The 21,342-nt window shown below is 42.1% G+C and overlaps 1 protein-coding gene across 2 annotated transcripts; it reads right to left on the bottom strand.

The window, feature by feature from the left end:
* Positions 1–907: 907 nt before the first annotated feature.
* Positions 908–21,096, bottom strand: LOC147046467 (microtubule-associated serine/threonine-protein kinase 3-like). 2 transcript variants are annotated; one of them, XM_085930148.1, is made up of 28 exons: positions 20,968–21,096; positions 19,458–19,489; positions 14,585–14,673; positions 13,622–13,694; positions 12,328–12,348; positions 12,136–12,217; positions 10,574–10,731; positions 9,799–9,874; positions 9,474–9,683; positions 9,240–9,341; positions 8,972–9,104; positions 8,523–8,608; positions 8,365–8,450; positions 7,995–8,203; positions 7,738–7,876; positions 7,509–7,641; positions 7,275–7,440; positions 7,017–7,118; positions 6,829–6,951; positions 6,638–6,750; positions 6,378–6,556; positions 5,633–5,754; positions 5,359–5,547; positions 4,537–4,760; positions 4,232–4,354; positions 4,025–4,161; positions 3,734–3,918; positions 908–3,622 (listed from the first exon to the last, which is right to left on the bottom strand). In XM_085930148.1, the coding sequence occupies exons 1-28, from the start codon at positions 21,004–21,006 to the stop codon at positions 2,790–2,792; spliced, it is 4,164 nt and encodes a 1,387-aa protein (XP_085786274.1). In that variant the 5' UTR covers positions 21,007–21,096; the 3' UTR covers positions 908–2,789. The 2 variants fall into 2 exon arrangements, with proteins under 2 accessions (XP_085786274.1, XP_085786273.1); XM_085930147.1 differs by lacking the exons at positions 19,458–19,489; positions 20,968–21,096 and adding an exon at positions 17,611–18,463.
* Positions 21,097–21,342: the final 246 nt, after the last annotated feature.

Below are 21,342 nucleotides of genomic sequence, written 5' to 3'. Positions count from 1 at the left end.
TATATTTGATTTAAATCATTGATTAATTTTGTGAGAATTAAAAAAATAAATGGTCGCAACGTCATATTGTATGAGAGAGGGGAAAAAACGTAATGTCAGGAGAGTGATGTATTTTTCCCAGAAAGAAATCCTAATATTGAATTCAAAGTGTATTGAAGGAATAAAATCACATTGTTAAAATCACATTTGATAAGTGAATTCCATACATATTTCCAATTTTATTCTCCTACTATTATGCCTTTTATACTGGAAAACACACCTTTATTTGGTTATGTAACCAAATAAATCAATACATTAATATATCAACGTAAATGCAAGGATGACACATTTATTTGGCATGTCATAATTATGCCAGAGCTCAAAGCAAAGCCTTGAGATTTTTAATATCTGTTTTTGTTATCCCATTTATTTAAGTGTAATTTCTTTAGCGGTGCCCGAGATATACTGTAAGTTTAATTTGTTACATCACCATTCTCTCAAAACACTTAACCTGCAAACAAGAGAATGTGAGAACAAAACACAACTGCCCCAATGTACTGTATTGTTTTAAAATTTTCTTCCGCTTTAGAACGCCTGGTTGATGGGACAGAGAAGGGCGAAGGAGCTTCAGAGTGCCTCGTCGTCTCAGGTTGATAAAGCCCCATGATAACCTGGTGGGCTAAATTCCAGCCACTGAAGGCTTTAAGCTTACCTGTTTGTTGTTAAGGATGTCAGCCTACAATAACACCACCTGGAAGCTAAGAAACACACAAGAGGCTGCTAAAGCACAAAAATTGCAGTTAGTCCGACCCAGTCGAGCTGTTTTGGCTATTGTACCCGCTTCTGTGTATGATCATACTGTACAGAAGCATCCCAACTCTACACCTGCATTACAGGTGAGAAAATTCAACAAATTCCAACTTTGGACTTTTGGGTGAATATTTTATTCAAGCACTGTTAAGACAATAAAAACACACACACACATTGGCACATCAGTCTGAACAAGATCCCCACATAGTAGGAACTTCACAAAGTCCAGTTAATATGGAGACAAAAACACACACACACAAAAATGGCAATCGAGAGCAAATGACAGTCCAACATCTCACATGGAGAGCAACACACATACAATGACAAGTTTTTTTGGGGGGGCGAAGGCTAACCTGCTAAATGTAAATTTAAAACAAGAAATTAAAAAAAGACATAATTAAGGGTTCAGATGTCTACAAGTATGAAATAAAAAAAAAAACTAATCCTGAGAGCATCCCAAAATGTATCCACCAAATTAGCTTCAATTTGCATGAAAAACTCCTAGACACATTTGCTTCTGCATTAAACAAAGAAGTTTTCAAGAGCAGAGTAAAATCCTGCAAACAGGCGCTATAAAAAGTAAAGGTGGGAATAATATGGTGGAATGTAAAGCATGCACAATCCTTTGAGGTTGATCTTAAGAGAAGATTAGGAACCTGCCATTTTAGTTGCACTCAGCTCACTTTGTAGGCCAACGATTCTTACAAGGTCACTTTCAAAAACACCACGACAGCTGTTTTTAAGGTCCACTGTTGTTTATACAAAACACAAACAGCGTGGTTTAGTACTACTGCAACAAGAATGCTTCCTTTTGGGTATATAGGGTAGGGGGGAAAAAAACACCTCTATTTTTTATTTTTATTTTTTTCTCCATTCAGGGTTTCTTGCTTAACTGTGTGGTTACAATTTTTTTTAAATAATAATAATAATAAAAAAAACACCCATACCACATTATTGCAGCAAACATTCATTCATATTATACACCAAGCGCCCTAGTTGTTCTACTAGTATGCTAAATTACCTAACAAGTGAGAACGAGTACATACACTTCAAGCTGGATATTAAGGATATAGAGTTGTTCAAACAGCTTTCTATACTTGTGTGTGGTTTTTATGGCTAACCTTGCTTTGGCACCAATGTCTGTCTTTCAAGTGTGATCTTCATATCAAGTAGTAATGAGATCCAATAATGTCAGACTTCCTCTTGAGAAGCAACACAAAATTGATTTTTTTGGTTGCATCCAAGTGCAACAAAAAGCCCCTAAAGAAATTGAGAGGAAAAAAAAAAAAGAAAAAACACTCGCTCGGTGTATTTACACTATTTGACAGTAGCAAACAATCACTAAAGCATCCCAGGCCATTTTAGCAACCCAAAGAACAGATGAGCATAGTTATAAATACAAGTCTTCATTTGAAATACAAATATATTTACAAGATGTCATTTGGTGACAGACAGAAAACAAGTGACAGGGAAATGAACAAATATAGACATATTCATGATAACAGTATTGAAGGATGGGCATTTTACCTCAAAACATCAATTTTTAAGCTTGTGATGGGACTTGAGCACAGTTGTCTGGCGATGCGATCAGCCCAAGATGAACAAATAAAAGGTTAGTGCTGTTGGACTTTAAAGTGAAATTTCAGGATGAATATGTGGACACTGTAACTTTTAGTCCATCCATCCATTTTCTGAACCACTTAGTCCCCACGGGGGTCGCGGGTGTGCCGGAGCCTATCCCAGCCATCATCGGGCAGTAGGCGGGGGACACCCTGAACCGGTTGCCAGCCAATCGCAGGGCACACAGAGATGAACAACCATTCGCACTTACACTCATACTTTGGGACAATTTGGAGTGCTCAATCGGCCTATCAAGCATGTTTTTGGGATGATAGTGCATTTTTAGGCCCATCCTGAAAATTTACTCAAAAAGTCCAAAAGCCTAACTTTTTTTTTAACAAACTGGTTGTTAATTTAGATCCCTTGTGAAGTGACTACATCTAAAACTGTTCTTCATCTTTAGACTTGGCTTTCTGCTGTGCTGCTTTCCCCCCCACCTTCATCTTGGAGTCTGACTGGGCCGAGCTGACCCAGGAAGCCTTGAGCGTCTTGGGCTGAGTGTGAGGAAGCGTGACCTCCCTCTCGTCCAAATCGTCAAAACTCACTTCTTGCACGGCCTCCTGCTTCTTGAAGGAGTCCCGGCGCTCGGACAGGGCCAGCTTTCTCATCACCACCACCTCAGACGAGTGGTGGTTGCCGCCCCGGTGTTGCGGCGAGGCGGCAGAGCGGTGGTGCTCATTGGCTCCTCCGATAACGTCCTGGTGGCTTCTTGGGCCCCCGACGTACAGCCCTTGGCGGCCGTGTTCGCCCACGCAGACGAAGCTGGTGGCGGCATCCTCCTCTGCGTCCTCGCCCTCAGACAGAGGCACCTCCATGGTATGGCGACGCGTGCTGTAGGTTTTCCTCTCACAATGATACCCGCCTGTTACTTTGTCACCAGTTAGTTTCTCCGCTGACTGGACTCTTTTGAGGAGCGGCGAGCGCGGCGGCTCGGCACTGCGGGGACGCACGGAATGGCGGGCGATAGTGGGAGGGGACAGCGTTTTACCATGAAAGCCCTGTAATGACTTTGGGTGGCTAGGGAGGCAGGAGGGGGAGCACTGTGGAGACACAGGTTGGGGAGGTGGGATGCAGGCCAGCGGGGACGGCGGGATACTGCTGGTGGACTTGCAGCGACCGGCCTTGGTGTAGCGGCCCATCACGTGAAGGGAGCTGGGACGAGTCTGAGGTACCGGTGAGTTAGGGGAGCTGGAGCAGGGTGAGGAACTTGAATCTGAGTGAAGAGAGAAGGAGGTCATCTAAGGTCATCTTTTCAATGTATAAATGAGCATGTTCCATATATGTTTTTTGCAGGTGCATCTCATGAAAACCTTTTCCATCTCACCTCCAGAGTGGTCAGGAGCAGGGGAGCGACAGGGAGTGGACGGGCCGGGGGAAAGCGACTGAGTGGGGGAGCCAGAGAGGCTGTCGCTAGATGACTGGTGGAAGCCAGACGAGAAGCTACGACTGCTTTGCATAGGTGCAGGGGGCGTATGTTTGGACAGCTTCTTGAAGATGCTACGCCGTCGGCTGCGGAGCAAAATAAGTCAGGGTCAACAGCGATGTACATTCAATCATAATTTAGCCCAAATGAAACTGGAGACATCAATTAAAATTCCAAAATGCTTTCCAGTACCTGTCTTGCCCATCTCTCCTTTTGCTTTTCTTACTGCGTCGAGCCATCTTGGCCTTATAGCTGGTCTTTCTGGCAGGCCCTACTTTGATGGAAGTGTTTTCCAAAGCGGTGGTCTGCAGGGTCACCCGGTTGCCACTCTGCTGAAAACGTAGCTTTTAATATGAAGCTAATAGAGGAACCACAATCAATTTGCATTTCATCTCAAACCTTAAGCAGAAGCTCTACCACCTCAGTATGGACAAGACCTTGTACAGATTCACCATTGACATGAGTGATGAGGTCACCAGCTCTCAAACCAGCCTCGTGCGCCGGGCTTCCGTCCTCCACGCACTGAACATACAGACACACACAGATCAGCCATCTTAGCTAAGCTGCTGTGATAAAACAGTGTTGTTGACATTTATTTTAACAAGAAATACCCAAAAAGGACACACAGAAAAACATAGTTAACTCGAGTTTGACATCAGTATAATTATCGTTCCGACCGCAGCGCCTGCGAGACAGACACATACCCAGACCATGTGGTGAACTGTGTAGACATCGCTGTCCCCCATGTAGACTCTGATCGCTCGCAAAGCGAAGCCAAACCTCTTCCCGGAGCTGTGGATGACCACTGGAGGCCTGAGGCAGCTGATGTTGATGGAAAGATCCCGGCTGGGGGAGGAGTCTCTTGACGACGGGTTGGACGAGAGCGATAGAGATGACTTGGGGCTGGAAGAAGGACCCGCTGAGTCATCTGGATGGAGAGCATATTTGAAAAGGTCATTCTTGCTGTCCCGAACGTGGGCTATTGTGATTACATATTAAATGGCCAAAAAAAATGACCTAATTCTTAATACATATCCAATTTAATTACCCTTAAAGAGAGCAAAACATAGACTCTGAGGCAGGTTTTGTAACTATTGCACAGGCCTAATTACAAAACTACCAAATTTATGCCACGATCAAACACTGCATGAGTGACTTACAGCAATATTAAATACTTTGTAGGGAATAAAACCTCTGCTTTGTTTTTGGTAAACTCTACCTAACTGGGGCCAGCTGCATAACATTTTAATGGTGGTCATTATGCTGATACGAATTGCTGTGGCTTTATCAGAGAAGTGTGCATTACCGCCCCCTATAGGACAAATGCGTTTCGTTTGTGTTGTATACATTGCCTGGCAACAATCTGTAGAGGGCACTGTAAACATAAACCATAAAAGCAACTACAGAACTGCAGTATTGTACATTGTCATATTTCACAATATTAGCATTGTATAAACGGTACTCTTTTCATGTTTCACAAATAAGGCATTCTTCAAATTGTAAAAAGGTCATTGTTATGTATGCACCTGGGGTAATAATGAGGGAGAGTCCAGAGACCGAGGCAGACTTGGGGACTTTCCCAGCAGGAGGTCTGGGTTTTTCTGGGGTGTCCAGTTGGTGGGCGATGCGTCTGGACGCGCCTCTGCGGAATGACGGCCTGGTGCCTGTGCTGTTGCTGCGCAGACGAATGCGCCTCAGATTGGAGACCATACCATCTACCAAAGACAAAACGGAAGAGTAAGGCATTTGGGTCTTTCACGAGTTGAACATGAAATTGCGTGATCGCTTCTACGATCTTACCCTCCTCCTCGGCAGCGATGGCAAAGCGAGGCATCAAGTCAAGGCTTTGAGTGCTGTTTAATACTAGCGGGCTAGCACTGCGCTCTGACTGAGATGAACTGGACGAAGCACGAGGACGCAAGCTGCGAGAGAAACACGTGCAGAATTTATTTCAACCTGGGTTATGAATCTGCTTCATCGATAAATGTATTGAAGGAATAGTGGTAACTAAGGATAACAAAAACATCAACAGGTGGAAACAGCCCAAAACAGTTTTTGCAGTCTGCAATTTATTTTCATACGAGCATGCGAATGACCTCTGCTTTCGTGCGTGGTCGTGGTTACGTTTGGTAACATTCGCTTTCAAAACACGGCCCTGTGGTCGTAAATCATCATTTAATGATCTGAAAGGCCCAAACTTTTAGGGAAAATGGAGTCAGTTATTCCTGAACTCTGAACAGTTTGTTCTCACTGACCACATTAAAATCTAGAAAAGAAAAAAGACATTACTGCCGAGACATCACCCGCTGGTATGTGGACTACTTTTTCAAAGGCTAAAGTTTTGTATTTTGGTTGTCGCCATCCTGTTTTTTGGTTTTTTTTTTTGCAGCTGGAGGTTACCATATTTGGACGTGAGGGTGGATTCCTGACTTGCCACTCTGCTATTGACTTGCCAATCATTACAGAGTAATGCACAGAGCAAGTTGATTCTCTATCTATTAAACAGGAAATGTTTTAGTGTTTAAATCTGTGTGACAAATCTCACCTCCCCCTGACTCCATCTGTTCTGTCTCCGATGGCCAGGTGCTTGTGTCCGTCACCGGGAGAAAAGCCGCCTCTGCCTTCCCATCTCTCGTCCTTTTCTTCACTATGGCTCCGCTCTGAAGATGACAAACTCTGGTTGGACGGTGTCGAGGTGGACAGGTGCTCCGTGCTGCTGTACACCTTCAGTACGGGAAGAAATATTTGAATCACAAAAAGATGTTTAGTCGAAAGAACCACTGCGAGCAGTCAAAGAAAACATACCTTGCTGAACCGATGGGCCACGGAGGAGAACTGTCGCAGTTCAAGAGAAGACTCGTCGTCGTTTGTTTCGTAATCATCGTCGGAACCGAGGTGAGAGTATCGCTCGGATCGTGCTGTAAACGACGGGATCGTACGACAGGTATAAAATTATAGTTATGTAATTCAGAGTATGCCTCTATAAATCCACCTACTGTCAAAATAACTGGTGTCTTCGTCAGTCTCCAGCTGAGGTATGAACTCTGCTTTTTGCCTCAGAAGGCCATTCCAGTCAAGTCCCAGGAAGAACATGTGCATCTTCACCTCAGTAGTTCCACCTGAGGAGCATAAATACACATTTTGAACAAAATCCTTCATTTTCAAGTCCGGTAATAATCGCTACCTGTTCCCAGGCGCTCCAGCGGACTCTGACGAAGTAGTCTGGTGATAAGGTCTTGGGCATCAGCCGGTAGAGCATCATCTCCCTCGGGCCAGATGATGTCATCTGAGCAAACAAAGTCAACAATACAAACTCACTGAAAGCATTCTAACACAGTGACGACTGCAGCGAGTTACTAATTAGTGACTAATGAAACTTTTGTGATGGAAAATGTTGCCCGTGATGACACGACAAAAACATTCAAGTCAAGAATTTCCTTACCATTAACCACCTGACCGAAAAGCTGTTCTGGCGTGTCTCCAAAGAAAGGCACACATCCCACAAGGAACTCGTAGAGGATAATGCCCATAGCCCACCAATCGACAGGCTTGCCATAGCCCTGCCGCAATATCACCTCAGGAGCGATGTACTCGGGGGTGCCACACACCTGGAAGGAAGGATCTTAGCTGATTTCATGAAGTCCATATTATTTCATGGAAAGAAAAGACCACATACCTGCTTGTCGATGAATTCTCTCGTGTCCTTCTCAATGTGACCTTCATACAAATTGGTTGTCATGTTCATAAGGCCAATCTTTGACAGTCCAAAGTCTGTAAGCTTAATGTGGCCCATGGAGGTGATTAACAAACTAGAAAGGAAGGAAAACAAACACAATTGTATGAAATGTGACCCCCAAAGATTGAGACTTTAACAGACGAAGGAACTGTTGCGGGTTGGGGCTCACTTGTCAGGTTTGAGGTCTCTGTGTACGATGCCATAGTTGTGAAGGTACTCCAAAGCTAGGACGGTTTCTGCAAAATACATTCGTGCCATGTCTACAGGCAGAGGACCGATGTTCTTCAAAAGATTGGCACAATCACCACCTTTGGAATAACGGGAAGCCAGAAGGTCATGTATTGTGATGAATATAAGAAAGATAAATGACTTCCATGTCATACAGTAAAAATGATGAGTAGCCTAACCATCAAACCCCTTGTTTACCTTCTACGTATTCCATGACCATGCAGAGATGCCGGCGTGTTTCAAAAGAGCAAAACATGGAAACCACAAATGGGTTTTCAGCAAAGGTGAGGATGTCTCGCTCCACAAAGACCTGCTGGATCTGATTTCTCAAAATCAGGTTCTGCCGGTTGATCTTCTTCATGGCAAAGCGCTGTCGCATTTCCCTGTGACGGACTAGAAATACAGCTCTGCAAGTGGCCAAGGGGGGGCGGGGCATAGGAGAGATGGTGGGCCGGAGTAGATGACAAAAACATTTTGAATGAGAACACATCTTCTAATTTCTTTTTTCTGCTTATTATCACCAAAGACAGTCTAATGAATGCAAACAAAGAAATGTTGTCTTTCTCACCCATAGGCACCATTGCTAATTAGCTTGATGGTTTCAAAGTCACTCTCCAGCGGTTTCCTACGCGGGGGAGTGCAAACTGCCCGGCTCTGAATCACAAAAGCATTGTGATCATGTTTGTGCTCTATATCTTTGTATTGATGTTCTGCATGACTTTCTACCTGGGTTGGCGTTGCCTCTCCAGACTCATCGGATTCTCTGCTGGCAGACCTGTGAACTGGGCTTGTTTGTTCCAGTTGGACCATCTCTGTAGATGCAAAAATTAACAGCATTAAGATCACATTTAAATATTGGAAGTAGACTTGTTTTGGAGGAACATTTTTTTTTTTTTAGATGAATAAAAATGATTTCAGATTTTTAGCTTATAAACTGTTCTCATGATGAGCAGGGCAGAAAATAACAGCATATTAAATCCAAGTTTAACATTGGTGAAATGTAATGAAATGTGTGACGTAATGGAATGTGTAATGGGCAAAACCATAAAACCAGCAGGTCGCAAGTGAGACTCCACCCAAGGAACTTGAATGTATAAAAGAATTCAGTCGCTAAAAACACACTTTTTTCTCCCTGCGAGCTCACTTATGTATCGTAGGAATTGACAGTTCAGCACCTTCAAGAGGATCCCTGGTGAGTCCCAGCCGACTGATGATGTATCTGGGAATATCCGTCTTGATCCCCTGGCTCACCTTGGCTTGACCTTCCGCAGTCTCCAAACGCTGATAGAACTCCTCAGGATCGAACTCCTGGAAAAGACAAGAGACATGTTCTTCTTGAAGTTGTTTCATTCCATTTTGACCAGTAGCCTTTTCTTTTCAAGCAAACATGCAAAATCTCTTTAACAATAGGCGGTGGTGGAAACTATTGCAACCCGGCCTTACCAGACATTCCAGAAGCCTGGCAGGCCTGGAGATGATGATGAGAATTTTCTTCACTAGTTTTGTAATGGTGGTCACTTCCTCACTCTCGGAACGTTCATACGCCTGATGGAGAAAGAACAAATCAAGTGTCTGTTCAAGGGATTGTGGCAGAAATTCACTGGCTGTTCTGAAAGGAACATTTTAATGGCAATAAACCAGAAGTGTTTCTTGGGCTCACACCACGGGAGCATTTACCTCATGCAAAAGCTTCTCCAGCTTCTCCTGCAGCTCCACAAAGTAGCAAGAGGTGACCAAGCCTTTCTGGGACTTGTCCAGGCAGTCTCGAACCAGTTCCACCAGCTGGTGCTGGATGAACCCAAGCACACCATCACCCAGGGGTAGAGCAGTTCCAGGCGAACATTCTTCAATAATGTCCAGAAGTTGACCCTCCATCTGCGCTGTTGCCTGGGAAAGGAACAACAATGGAAGACTAATAAATATTGTGTTGAAAGAATCAAAACTGGAGATTAATTAAGAAGGATAAAGGACAAATAAAGATGGGTTCCAAGTTCCACAGTACCTTGGGAAATCGTTCTTTATAGACATGATTCATCATGACAATCTCATTGTCGAATGTTCCACAGGTTCGTCCAGGGCTGGATGAGAAACAGAAAAATGTTGAAAGGATAAAAACATCCGATCATTACATTTTATTTTTCAGAACGAAAAAAAAAAAAAACATGGTCAGCCCATTTGAAAATGCTTCAGATAACTTTCTCATCTCCAGAAGCCACGAACGCATCCATCTGTTGTATTTGAACAGGTTCAATTACAAGAAGGAATGTTTGAAACACGCCAGACAAATCAACACACTAGCTTGAAAATAGCAACCCTCGTATATAACCCAAGCAGTTAGAAACGAGAGCATGTAACGCAAGTAACAGAACTTTTCTATTTCGGTTGAATGGTTTAATAAGGTCGCGTCGGTGATGGTTAACTGCTTGGGGACAACAACAAATGTTTTACAGGCACGCTGGAGCTATTTATAAAGCCACCAATGACACTTGCCAGTAACCTATTTTAATTTGACAGACGTGGAGTTAAATTGAGGTTTCTTACCAGCACCAAAATGTTGTCTCATGTTTTATCCCCCTTTACTTTTGGACTATGACTAGCAGTTTAGACATTACTGAAAGTCCATAAATTAAGTTTTGACTTCAATTTATTCACTGCAATTTCTCAGTTCGGGACCGGTGGAGAACCTGGTGTAACGGATTTATGTATTTTTTTTATAATAATAAAAAAAAAAGACATCATCTGAAGTACACACAATGACAAATATAGACTAATGCTACCTGAGGCTGCGCGAGCGGACCCTGACAGTGGGTGAAGTGTGTGGTCCTTCCTCATCTGCCACACTTTCCGTGCTCCGGAAATGTTTAAACAGGAAGTGGAGATCATCTTGTGTCGGCTGGAGAGGCAGCTGGTGCAAAAGCTCCTGGGAGGAGGATGACTATGGAAGAAAAGAAGAGGAGGGAAGATAAGCAGGAGTTGGCCTGAAGAAAATGGAAATAACTGACAGTGGCGGTCGCTGCAGAGCATTTAAAACGTAAATTATTCTTTTGTCATCTCAGTCAGGAGTATGTGAGTGTAAGTCTTATGTCCTGCAAAAGTAGGATTCTTATTTGGTGCTGCATTACGTCCCAAGGCAAGTGGCAGGGCTGTCATTTTGGCCACGTGTGCGTTCTTTGACTCACACCACGCCAAAATGTGTGACGTGAGCCTTGGAATTTATGACAACTTTCATGGTTGTTTCTTAGTTTTAGAAGGGAAATGTAAGACTGCAAATAGGTGATAGAAAGAGGAGGAGAAAGCCTGAGAAGGAAACGAGAGATGTTTCGGGCCGGGGCTGCATAAAGAAATGACTGAGAGGATCCCTGAAAGGGGCTTTGTGTTGGGAGAGCTGACCTCACTGTCTCTGAGCCATGTGGCCAAGCATGCAAAATTACAGCCGTGGCACAAGACTCGACTATTGTTTTCCAGCCAACTGACGAGTTTTAAGATAAAGTATAAAGAGAGTCGCCACAAAAAAAAACAGACACAAAAACGTAATGGGTGTAACTCACAAATGCTGAATAAAATGTGACTTTCCCCAAACGGAATCAATTGAGTGAGGAAATCCTGTACCGCCCTTGCTAATTGTTTGTGCCAGAGGAGAAAAAAAAAAAAAAAAAAAAATCCGTTGTGAGGGATTAAGTTCATTTTCCATGACAATAAACACCTGGACATTACGGATCTTTTTTGTCATCAAAATACTTGGATTAAGTCAGAAAAACAGATCGCATTGCATTGGAAAAAAAGCACTCTTGGAAGCATTCAACATTACTCTTGGGTGATTCATTCCTTCCCTCTGTGCAGCGTGATAAAGAGCTGTGATTCAAGTATTTATCATCAGACACATCCTGTTATCATGACTAACTCATGAAAACAACATCCCCGTTCCTTTTACTTGGCCGAGTATAATTCAACGAAAACTGTAATATTTGGTTAGACTGTTTGTGCTTTTAAAGGCTCTCTTGCGACCCGTCGATGGACCTTAAGGTCACAAGTGGGATCTCAACACTGCTGACGCGCGAGCGTGAAATGACGCTCTCGACGGTCTGCAGACGCCGGCGACGTTTGTCCTCTTGCCAAGAACACAGACTTGCGATGAATGAACGTTTTGGTTCCAGACTGCCCGGCGGAGCAAAATACACACTGATCGCAAGGCCAGTTTCAAGCCAGCGAGCAGGTGAGAGTTTCACACTTTGAAAATTGATTTTGGCCAGGGGGTGAAGTATCAGCCGTGCTAAAGAATTGGCACAAAGGTGACCGCAGGGGTCTTGGTAGCAAGATATCAAGATACGTAGTGGCTTACAGATACTGACGAACTGGGTGCATTGGTGCAGTATCCCGAGGAGGGAACCGATGCCACAGACCATCTTCGGCCATCTCCTCTGCTGAAAAACAAAACGGTAAAGTCCAGGAAATAAATGATAAAACCTCTACAATTCAGTTAAAATCTTTTTTTTTTTTAAAGAACTGCAAGACATTCGTGATGGTTTCTTACCTCTCAGTACGGGCCAGATGGCTTCACGGGTGCAAATGGAGCAGGAGATGAAGGAAGAGAGGAAGACAGTGAAAGACAAGAGTAAGAAACAAAGTAAATACTGCTTCAGGCTGTCTATCACGCTCCAGTGTGCAGCCGAAGTCCTGTTGCAATACACCAATGATATTCACAACTTTATACACTCGCATAGGCAATTACTACGACAATAATACCCCCCCCCCAATCTGTCCAGAAAGGTTTGTTTCACTGATTTAATCCATGATGACAAGAATGGTCAAAGGCTTCCTGACACAAACAAGCTTTAAGGGACATGTTACTAAATATGAAATGACAACAGGAATTTTCCCGAATGACCGTGACCTGCGGATTATTTTCTGTTTTACAAGCGGGAGAGTTGCCGTATGCCGTTTTTCTGGATTGTCACTGTATTTGTGGTTATTATGACCACGAGGTATAAGCGAGGTCGCTGCCATTTTTACGGCAATACGATCTGTCCAGTTCAGTCGTGTTAGGTCACGTCGCTTGGTTTGCAGTTGTCCTGAAGCCTTGTAAATCACATGTTACTGCGGTTGGAAGTATGAGTGACAAAATAATTGGACACTCAAGTAAATAACAAATAAACCCAATGAACCTAGCCAAACATTGTCTTCACATTGGCAGTCTCTGAAGTCTTAACGTGGATGAGTCATGCGGCTTCGTGTGAAGTAGCACAATTCATCCCCCAGCACGTGCTGCATTATGCTCCACTGCAGTGCAACATTAACCCAGAAATGAATTCCAGAAGACCGCCGCTGCATCTTTCAAAAAGCCGAATCAACTTAACAAGACAGTAGATACATAAGTTCCATGTTTTTAGGGATCCATTTGGAAAACCCGAGCCAGGGTAAAGATTTTCCAAAAGGCAATCTTCAGCATTTGTGCGTAAACAAGGCATTTTGGGTACGTTGGGGCGTTGAAATGAAAATATACATGTCTGAGTCCACATTAAAAAGAAACGACCCAATTTTTCTGTGCTGCTGACCATTACGGCTCATGCTCCTTTGGACCCCCTATGTGTTGTCAGAAGTGTTTACAGATCTGCATGACAGGCAAGTTGCCCTCCATTATGAGGGTAGCACGGAAAGGTCGGAGCATGCCATTATTACCCTAAGTTTCCTTTAAAAATGACACGTAAAATGACATTCAAGCAGTTCTACTAAATAACGTAAAATGTCTCAATACTTGTAAGGAGATAATAAGCAACGCCTGATATCGTGCAGATATTCAAGTTTCTATTTTATGAGTCATCTCTTACCTGCGGGCAAACTGGAAGTTGGCAGAATTGCTAGTGGAGACATTTCTTGGGCTTTCTGAAGGACTGCTGCCAGCTAAAGAAACACAGTTTGTTACAAATTTAACATTCATAAACTATTAACAATTAAGAATAGTTCATCATGTCTGGACCCAAGGGATAAACTGACCGGCTGATTAAATTAGACAATAACGGGGGGCCAGGGTCAGGTCAGTGTCAGACTTCCAGTGTGGTCCAAGACACGGAACAAATTTACAACTGTCTGCTTATCTAACATAGCGGCGGTCGTGAAAGACAAAAAAAACTCATGTCTGAGCTCGACACAAGGACGCCTTTGATTCCTTAATGAAACAGTTCCATCATATCGGGATCCACTGGCAGGGAATAAACAAAACAACACTAGAGGCTAAATACTGACAATCTTGTGACATTCCGTTTTGTGGACAAAATGTTTGCATCCTTCTTGGTTTCTTTTTTTTTTTTTTGCATGCCTGTCACGCTTAGATGTTTCCCATCGTCAAACAAAATGTAACTATCGGCCAAAGGCAACACAAGTAAACAAGTCAAATGCAGCTTTTCAATGGAGCCTTTTGTTATTAAAGAAGAAAACAGCCATGTATGAAAAAATGATTGCCCCCTAACCTATTAAGTGGTTGGGCCACCCTCAACGGCAACTTTTGATCATGAAAGGCCTTTTAGGCCACCAATTTTCTCAGACAATCCTTTATGTTCTTTTGGGTAAGCAGCTGTTTTTGCCAAAGAACTTTATGCGAGCCCAGTTTCTTCCTCATTCTTGAGTCCGCAAGTGAGTTCCTTTGTGAACTTTGTGCTCTTGGGGTAATTCTGTGGGCTAGCCACTAGTGGATCATCATGCCCACAGTTCATCGAATGAGACTCCCAAACAATAATTACAAATAGATCTCAGATGGCACACAAGTGTAAACAAAAATAAAAACACACAAGTACCTGTAGTGAGTGGGAGAGGTGAAAGCGGTCGTGAGAGTGTGGGCGAAGGGGTCCCGACCGCCAAACTCCTCCTCTTGTTGTTACGGGCACTGTGACAATAGAAACCCCAATTTAAGCAGCGAAAAGTAACTTATGCCATGTGCTTCCACAAACACAATCTATATAGCTTACGAACACATAGTGCATTCATTTTGACAAATAGGAACCAAATATTCCAAACATGGTGAGCAGATGAGCTCCAAGGAACACTGATTCAATTTGATAACACAGCTGGAAGTGTTCCCATGACTTGGGTTGAAGCTACAGCACCTAATCACACAAATAAAGCCTTGTTGAACGGTTAAAGAAGGAGGCCAGATGCACCCATTGGCTGCCATGACATAACTGCGCACTCTCTTCCATAGCACCATTGCAGATCCATTATCATAGCTGAGCAGAATATTTCTTCACTCCGAGATGAATGTACTGAATGAGCTCTGGATTGTGTCAGCTGAACAGAACCACCAAGAAGTTGAATTTAATTTCTGTATATTACCATGACCAGGGAGAAGCTGACTGAACTCTGTATACACTCTTTTATTTATATTGTATCAGTGCAACCCTGAGTTCATCTGTAATGTCTTGGCTTAATCTTGTTGCTTGGATTCTTCCTGGGTGATTTCATTATTTTTGGCAAATTCAGATCTATGTCCTTCTATAATATGCCTACACCCAAAAAAAAAACCCTCACGTTATACTGGTCTGTTGCTCCCTGTGTCAAAGTGTCTACGAAGCCTCCTGAGCTTTATACACTTTGCACTGACTTTTAAACAGACTGTCACTAAGATCAAAATTCATGATGACCATTAAAATGTAAAGAAAGATTAATCACAGTATTATTAACATGTTAATTACTCAATTAAGGGTGTTATTATAGACACACCTCTGGCATCTCAATCATCTAAATTACTCAAAAAAGGACTGTTAATGCCCATGTGATCCTAAATATTTCAATTGCTGTACAGATGCGCCATTTCACCTTCCAAAACACTTGTCGCATTAACTCAGGGTCATCCTGAAAATATTGATATCGTCGTCCTCACCTTCTTGTGACCTAAAATAATGAAGTGGATGTGAAAACCGATAGAACTTGACATTTCTAGGTTGTCGATGAGGCACATTCACACACTCGGGGCAAGCGCTAGAACGCTACCCACCCCCATTTATTGGCCCATATGAAAAAATCCTTCCACTGTGCCTGAACACACTTGTATGTTCTATCACAAACTGAGGAAAAACAAAAAATTGACAGAGACAGTCCAATGACAGAGAAGAGAAAGATTAAAAATTGACTTTGACTTAAAAACATCTGCAGCTCAACGCACAAACATTCTCGTATGTGTTCCATTTTATTCTTCTGAGAAAAATCCAACCAGAACAAAGAGATGACAGCATCACTGTGATGGGCCGCGTCAACAGTGAGCAGATGCTTGTCGTGGCACGGCATGTTGAATATACTGCAGCTCAATGTTCCACGTCTGCTGCTATGCTGCGTCCAATCACTGAGCTCCGTTGAAAACCACAATAATGACTTAATAGCTTGCAATACTGATCTATGAGACTACTTAAAAAATAAATTACATATGGTAGAAAAATCCTCACTGGACCCCAAGTCATGATGTTTCAAATACAGATGACAGTTTCACCAAACTAGAAAACAAATGGAATCCATAACAACAGCTCCGTGGAACATCACTAAAGCTATCTCCAACTGACAGTTGTGTTGACACTACACTGATCAAGCGGTTACCAGTCAGTAAACACTGAAACACTCGGCGCTATGTTGGCCCAGCGGATGACAAAATAGGAAACTTTCTTCCCAGCAAAAGCTGGCCCCAGAGCGTCAACCCCTTCGATGTAACTCCTGCGTTTGGCGATGCAGTTAGACATTCCTTGTTTTTTGCGCTGTATTTTAAAAGGTATGGACACATTTGACGACAGTTGTAAGCATTGTAAGTGCTGTTTAAGTGCATATTTGGTGGTATATTTATGGTTACAACTATTTATATAGGCAATTAGAATGACTTTCAGGGGAGCATCAATTATTCACAGAAATTGACTACACATGGTATGTCTCAATCTACTGTATTACAGTAATTACATTTTATAGATCTATTGCTTTGGATATTTTTGCTTTTATGGTGCTATTTATCCTTATTAACACCATGTTTTTTGTGGGTGCTTGAATAAGATGACATGAAGAGTTGACAATGGTGCTGAGAGGTACAAGTGACACGTTTTTCAAATAAATGATTATAGAGGGCTACATAAATAAACTTGACTTGACCATATGCACATAGACAACAGTACTCATATGCTGTATTCTTCATTCTCTGCAATTAATCCTACTTGAGTTATATATAGTGAGGGCACACCCCACTGCCATTTATTCCAATGCATTACGAATGTAGCCATGGAATAAATTAAACGTTTCTCTCACGGCACATTCCTCCATCCATGGAATCAATGTAACACTGTATTTGTGTTTCTCAGTTATTGTTATTGTCATTAGTTATTGCAGGTGTGCCCAATAAAATGCCCGGTGAGAGTACAACTCACTCCTACAGAATAATCCTTATCATCTTTAATACAAATGCATGTACCATCAATGTTCTACTGAGAGCCTTTATATTGGTCAAGCGAGATAAGACTGTCATAAACGGAGGCTCGATCCGAACGTTACAAGCTTGTTTTATACAGTACAGTACAGTACAGTACAGTACAGTACAGTACATATGTGATCATTCAATCTATCTCCCAGACCTAACATCGTAATTATATCGGAATAACGATCGACAGATACTTTGTGGGGTTTTATGCTACATATGGGTGCAGACAATGACAGTTCACACACGCGCTTCACTTTCAGAAACAACGAATTCTAGAGCCACACATTGAAAGAATAAAATAGAAAATTGTTATCGAAGATCCGAGGAGATGGTTTAGAGACGGATCATTGCATAGCATTTTGATTATTATGATTTTACCCTTTGGTTCTTTTCATCATGGCCCCGGTAACAAAACTAGTTTTGTAGCTCGGTAGCACCGTCCAATAATGGTTTTGGTCAGCCATCGTGGTGGTGATGATGATGGTGGTGGTGGTGGTGACTGCAAAAGATAAGCCAGGGAGGGGAGCTGTCCTCTACAGCCAGGGACTCATGTCAAAGTCTCCCCCAGTGGAGCTTCACTGGAGCCAGTTAGATTAACCTGGTTAGTCGGCAACCTTCGAAGGCACCAACTCGATCGTCCAGCTTCGGTAAAAACTGAGCCCCGATCCGCAAATCGCCAGCTCGGTAATAACGAGCCGTTTCTACGGCCATGTCCGTTCTTCTAGGTCTCCTCTTGTCATCCGATACGCTTCAGGAAAAGTCTATCCTCGCCAGCATGCGACATTATCGACTGATAAATGCGACAAAAACCACATAAAATGAGTGATAGAAAAAAACTTTCCAGTCACAGCAGCGACGCACAGCGCACGCGCAAAGATCTGCGCTGGAGGGAGGAGGAAATGGTGTTGCCTTCGTGTGCCCTCGGACAAAATGAAGACGAAAATTGGGTCACGACGCCAAAGCCTGTGGGGTGGGCCACAATTTTGCATTATTGCTACCAAGGCCTCATATAGGGCCATACAGATCCTAACAAGATGTATAACAGAAACAAATATTGACAAAATGCTGTACATGCTTCTGTACAAAATATGCGCTCTTAATATATTTAATTTTTAAAAATAATTTTTTCAGTATGTGTATAAAAGCTCTACTATCTCAAGTCAACACAATGTATATTCCTTTCCCAGTGCAAAGGGATTTCTTGTTTAAAAATGACTAGGGAATGGCAAATAGTTGTCACTGATATAAAGATATAGACTACATGTGTCAAACTCAAGGCCCGGGGGGCAGATACATCATTTTCTGTGGCCCGCGAAGAAAAATTGTGCATTAAATTTGTGTGTCGTTACAAGAATTGCTAATTGTCTTCAATTTTAATATCTTTTTTTTTTTTAATATTTGACCAGTTTTTACTCGTCTTATTTGAAAACGAGTTATTTGTCACTTTGTTTTGTAGCTTTTACTACATATAATATGAGGTGCTCATACATTTATTTGGGTTGACATTCATAATGGCCCTCTGAAAGAAGCTATGACTACAATGCGGCCCGCGAAAAAAACGAGTTTGACACCCCTGATATAGACACATGGGGTACAATACAATTCATACAAGACAATACGTACACAAATTTCTTTGATTAGTTTCCTATTAATAGAAAACTGATCAAAGAAATTTGCTATTGTTGCTATTGTTGCCATGAACTGAACTTCATCCTGGACCAGTCGCCAGTCAATCATAGGGCAATTGAAAGTGAAGCATTACGTTATGTGTTTGACATTTCAATGACTGTCATCTGACTGTTATCTGATTTTTGACTGAGACACAAGGTGAATCTTAATCTTTCTTCTAAACAAAATGCAGATGTTCCTGAACTGGTTGAAAATTGTCAAGAGACCACTGGCAGGCACTTCCTGCTTTAAAAGCTTAGGTTTTCAAATGGTCTAAAGTTAAAAAAAAAAAAACAGAACATAAATATTCAAAGTGTGCCCAACTGACATGCTTCCGCTTTATCGCTTAAGTTAACACAAAACCAGTCTGAGCGGTGAGACCACTTTGACTGCAGACAGTCCTGATCTACAACTTCAATTGTCAGCTACCAAGAGAATGGCTCGGTTCAATGTATATAGCTATAAAATAACCTGAGTATTGACATAAAGTGATAAACTGACAGGTGACAAGCACCTGGATGAGCTGGTTGCAAAAACAATGACTTTGTATCACTTACACATTTCCTCTCCGTGGTAGACTCAGCTCTTTCTGGAATAAAGAAATGAAGAAACACATTACAAACATGGCAGCAGAAACATCACTTTTGTGTGCAGTGACAATATTTGCATCATTTTATGCATTTTATCCATACCTATTCTGATTCCATTTTGTTCAAATAATCAAATTCAGGAAGATTACAGACATTTATGAAAGCATTTCTTGCATCTAAATTTTCCCACTGATATACATAAAGCCAACATTTCAATGACATATGTGTTCTGGTGAAGCCAAAATCCTCAGAATTAATCCCAAACATTTCCAGACCTAACTGGAGATTCTTTTGTGAACATACTCTTTAACAATCATTACATGTTGAACAAGCTACGGCATAAGAAGTACTTGTGCTGGCTTCATCGATCGCAATCCCCCTGATTACCCTCTCAGTGCATGTAAATATCATTAGCTGTGGTGTGGCCTACTTTCATGTATTACTAATAGGTTATGAGTCACAGAGAATACAGTGGAAGTCTTAACTGGTCAATACTGGCTACGTGATTGGCAGGACTGTGGTGAAACAACAAGATTTGCTGACAGCTGTTTTTTTTTCCCCTTGTTCTGATGGTAATACATATGTATAAGAATGTCTGGCTCTTCTATTCTCCAGTCTCTCTTTTCTCATGTTAAAACACAGTAAGGCCAAATAAAACAACATTTTGGTGAGATGTTGGTCTGAGAAATATTAGGACAAAAAGATTTTTCCTCTGTCTGCATCTATCTTTACCAGCAATAATAGTTACAGGCAGAACAAAGAAATGTGTTTGTGATTCATACAACAAAATACTAGCATGTTTAACTAAACCGGCCCAGATATTTCATTCGTGAGTAATTTCAGACAAGATCGGCATTATTTCAATAAGCTGTTTTTTTTAAAATTGAACAAGGAAATGAACCAAGGATGGTTGAATATGTTTTTTACATTATCGTAAAATAATGTTTTCATAACAATGTCCCTTTTGTGCCACACAGTTAATAATTAGCTGTATATTTTAAAATTAGATTGAAAAACGACTTTTTAACACCCCAGCCCCCAAATTAGGACTTTATTTAAATTCTGACACTCAACAGAAACCAGAGGCACAAAGAATACAGTAGCGCGTGCACTTCATTATTCCCATCGTAGAAAAACAAACATGGCACTCTGGAGAAGATAAAGGAGGTGTTCCTGTCTGGATCATGTGTGCTCCTCTTATCACCAAGGCAACCACATTTAGCAAAGCTTTGTAATGAGATGCTCCAAAATAAACACAAACCGGCGGTCAACTAACAACACTGTCAACCCCACGTACAAATGCAACACATGGTGTATATGATTATTTCTATAGAGGTGGAAGTAAAATGGACACCACCCCAATTCAAACCATCAAATAGCCTACTGTATCTTCTGAGCGTTCGGCTCATGCTCACGCTCTTTGTAATTTGCCTGGAAACAAGCGGCGTGTCGTGACAGCGTCTTATTATTTATTTACCTGTAGCCCGCGTCGTCTCAGAATATTTGGCTCATCCATTATGGAATGCAAATCAAAAACATCGACAGTATAGTGCAGTACAACGCGTTTGGTTGTCCAGTCAAGCCATTTTGCGATCTGCTGTACACTGGAGAGAGTTGCTCCTCCTCGCTGCTGCGCCACCACCACATCACCCCCCTCCTATTCAGCCTGTTCATCCTCCTCTCCGGTTTCCCCCACAGACCCCGGAAAAGTGGTCATTTGCCGGTTTATCATACGGTGGGGAATTGGATGGACTGCAAGAGGTGTCCAAAATGCTTATATACAGATAAAGAAAATATAACCTATTATTTTATTGTTGATAATTATTATGGGAAAAACAATTGTGCTTTGAAG

This window comes from Syngnathus leptorhynchus, chromosome 14, assembly GCF_054491065.1.
Source record: "Syngnathus leptorhynchus isolate UIUO chromosome 14, UIUO_Slep, whole genome shotgun sequence".
In the NCBI taxonomy this organism is placed as follows: Eukaryota; Metazoa; Chordata; class Actinopteri; order Syngnathiformes; family Syngnathidae; genus Syngnathus; species Syngnathus leptorhynchus.
Note: the sequence above shows the minus strand (reverse complement) of the source record. Positions and strands in the feature narration are given on the sequence as shown.

What these genes read in the sequence shown, in the direction of transcription:
- LOC147046467 (XM_085930147.1), bottom strand. Translation starts at nt 17,696, where the DNA reads ATGGCTGACCAAAACCATTATTGGACGGTGCTACCGAGCTACAAAACT. An exon ending in ATGATGAAAAGAACCAAAGG is followed by an intron (nt 14,674 to 17,610) that starts GTAAAATCATAA and finishes CTATTGTCACAG; the next exon opens with TGCCCGTAACAACAAGAGGA. An exon ending in ATAAAGAACGATTTCCCAAG is followed by an intron (nt 9,684 to 9,798) that starts GTACTGTGGAAC and finishes TTCCTTTCCCAG; the next exon opens with GCAACAGCGCAGATGGAGGG.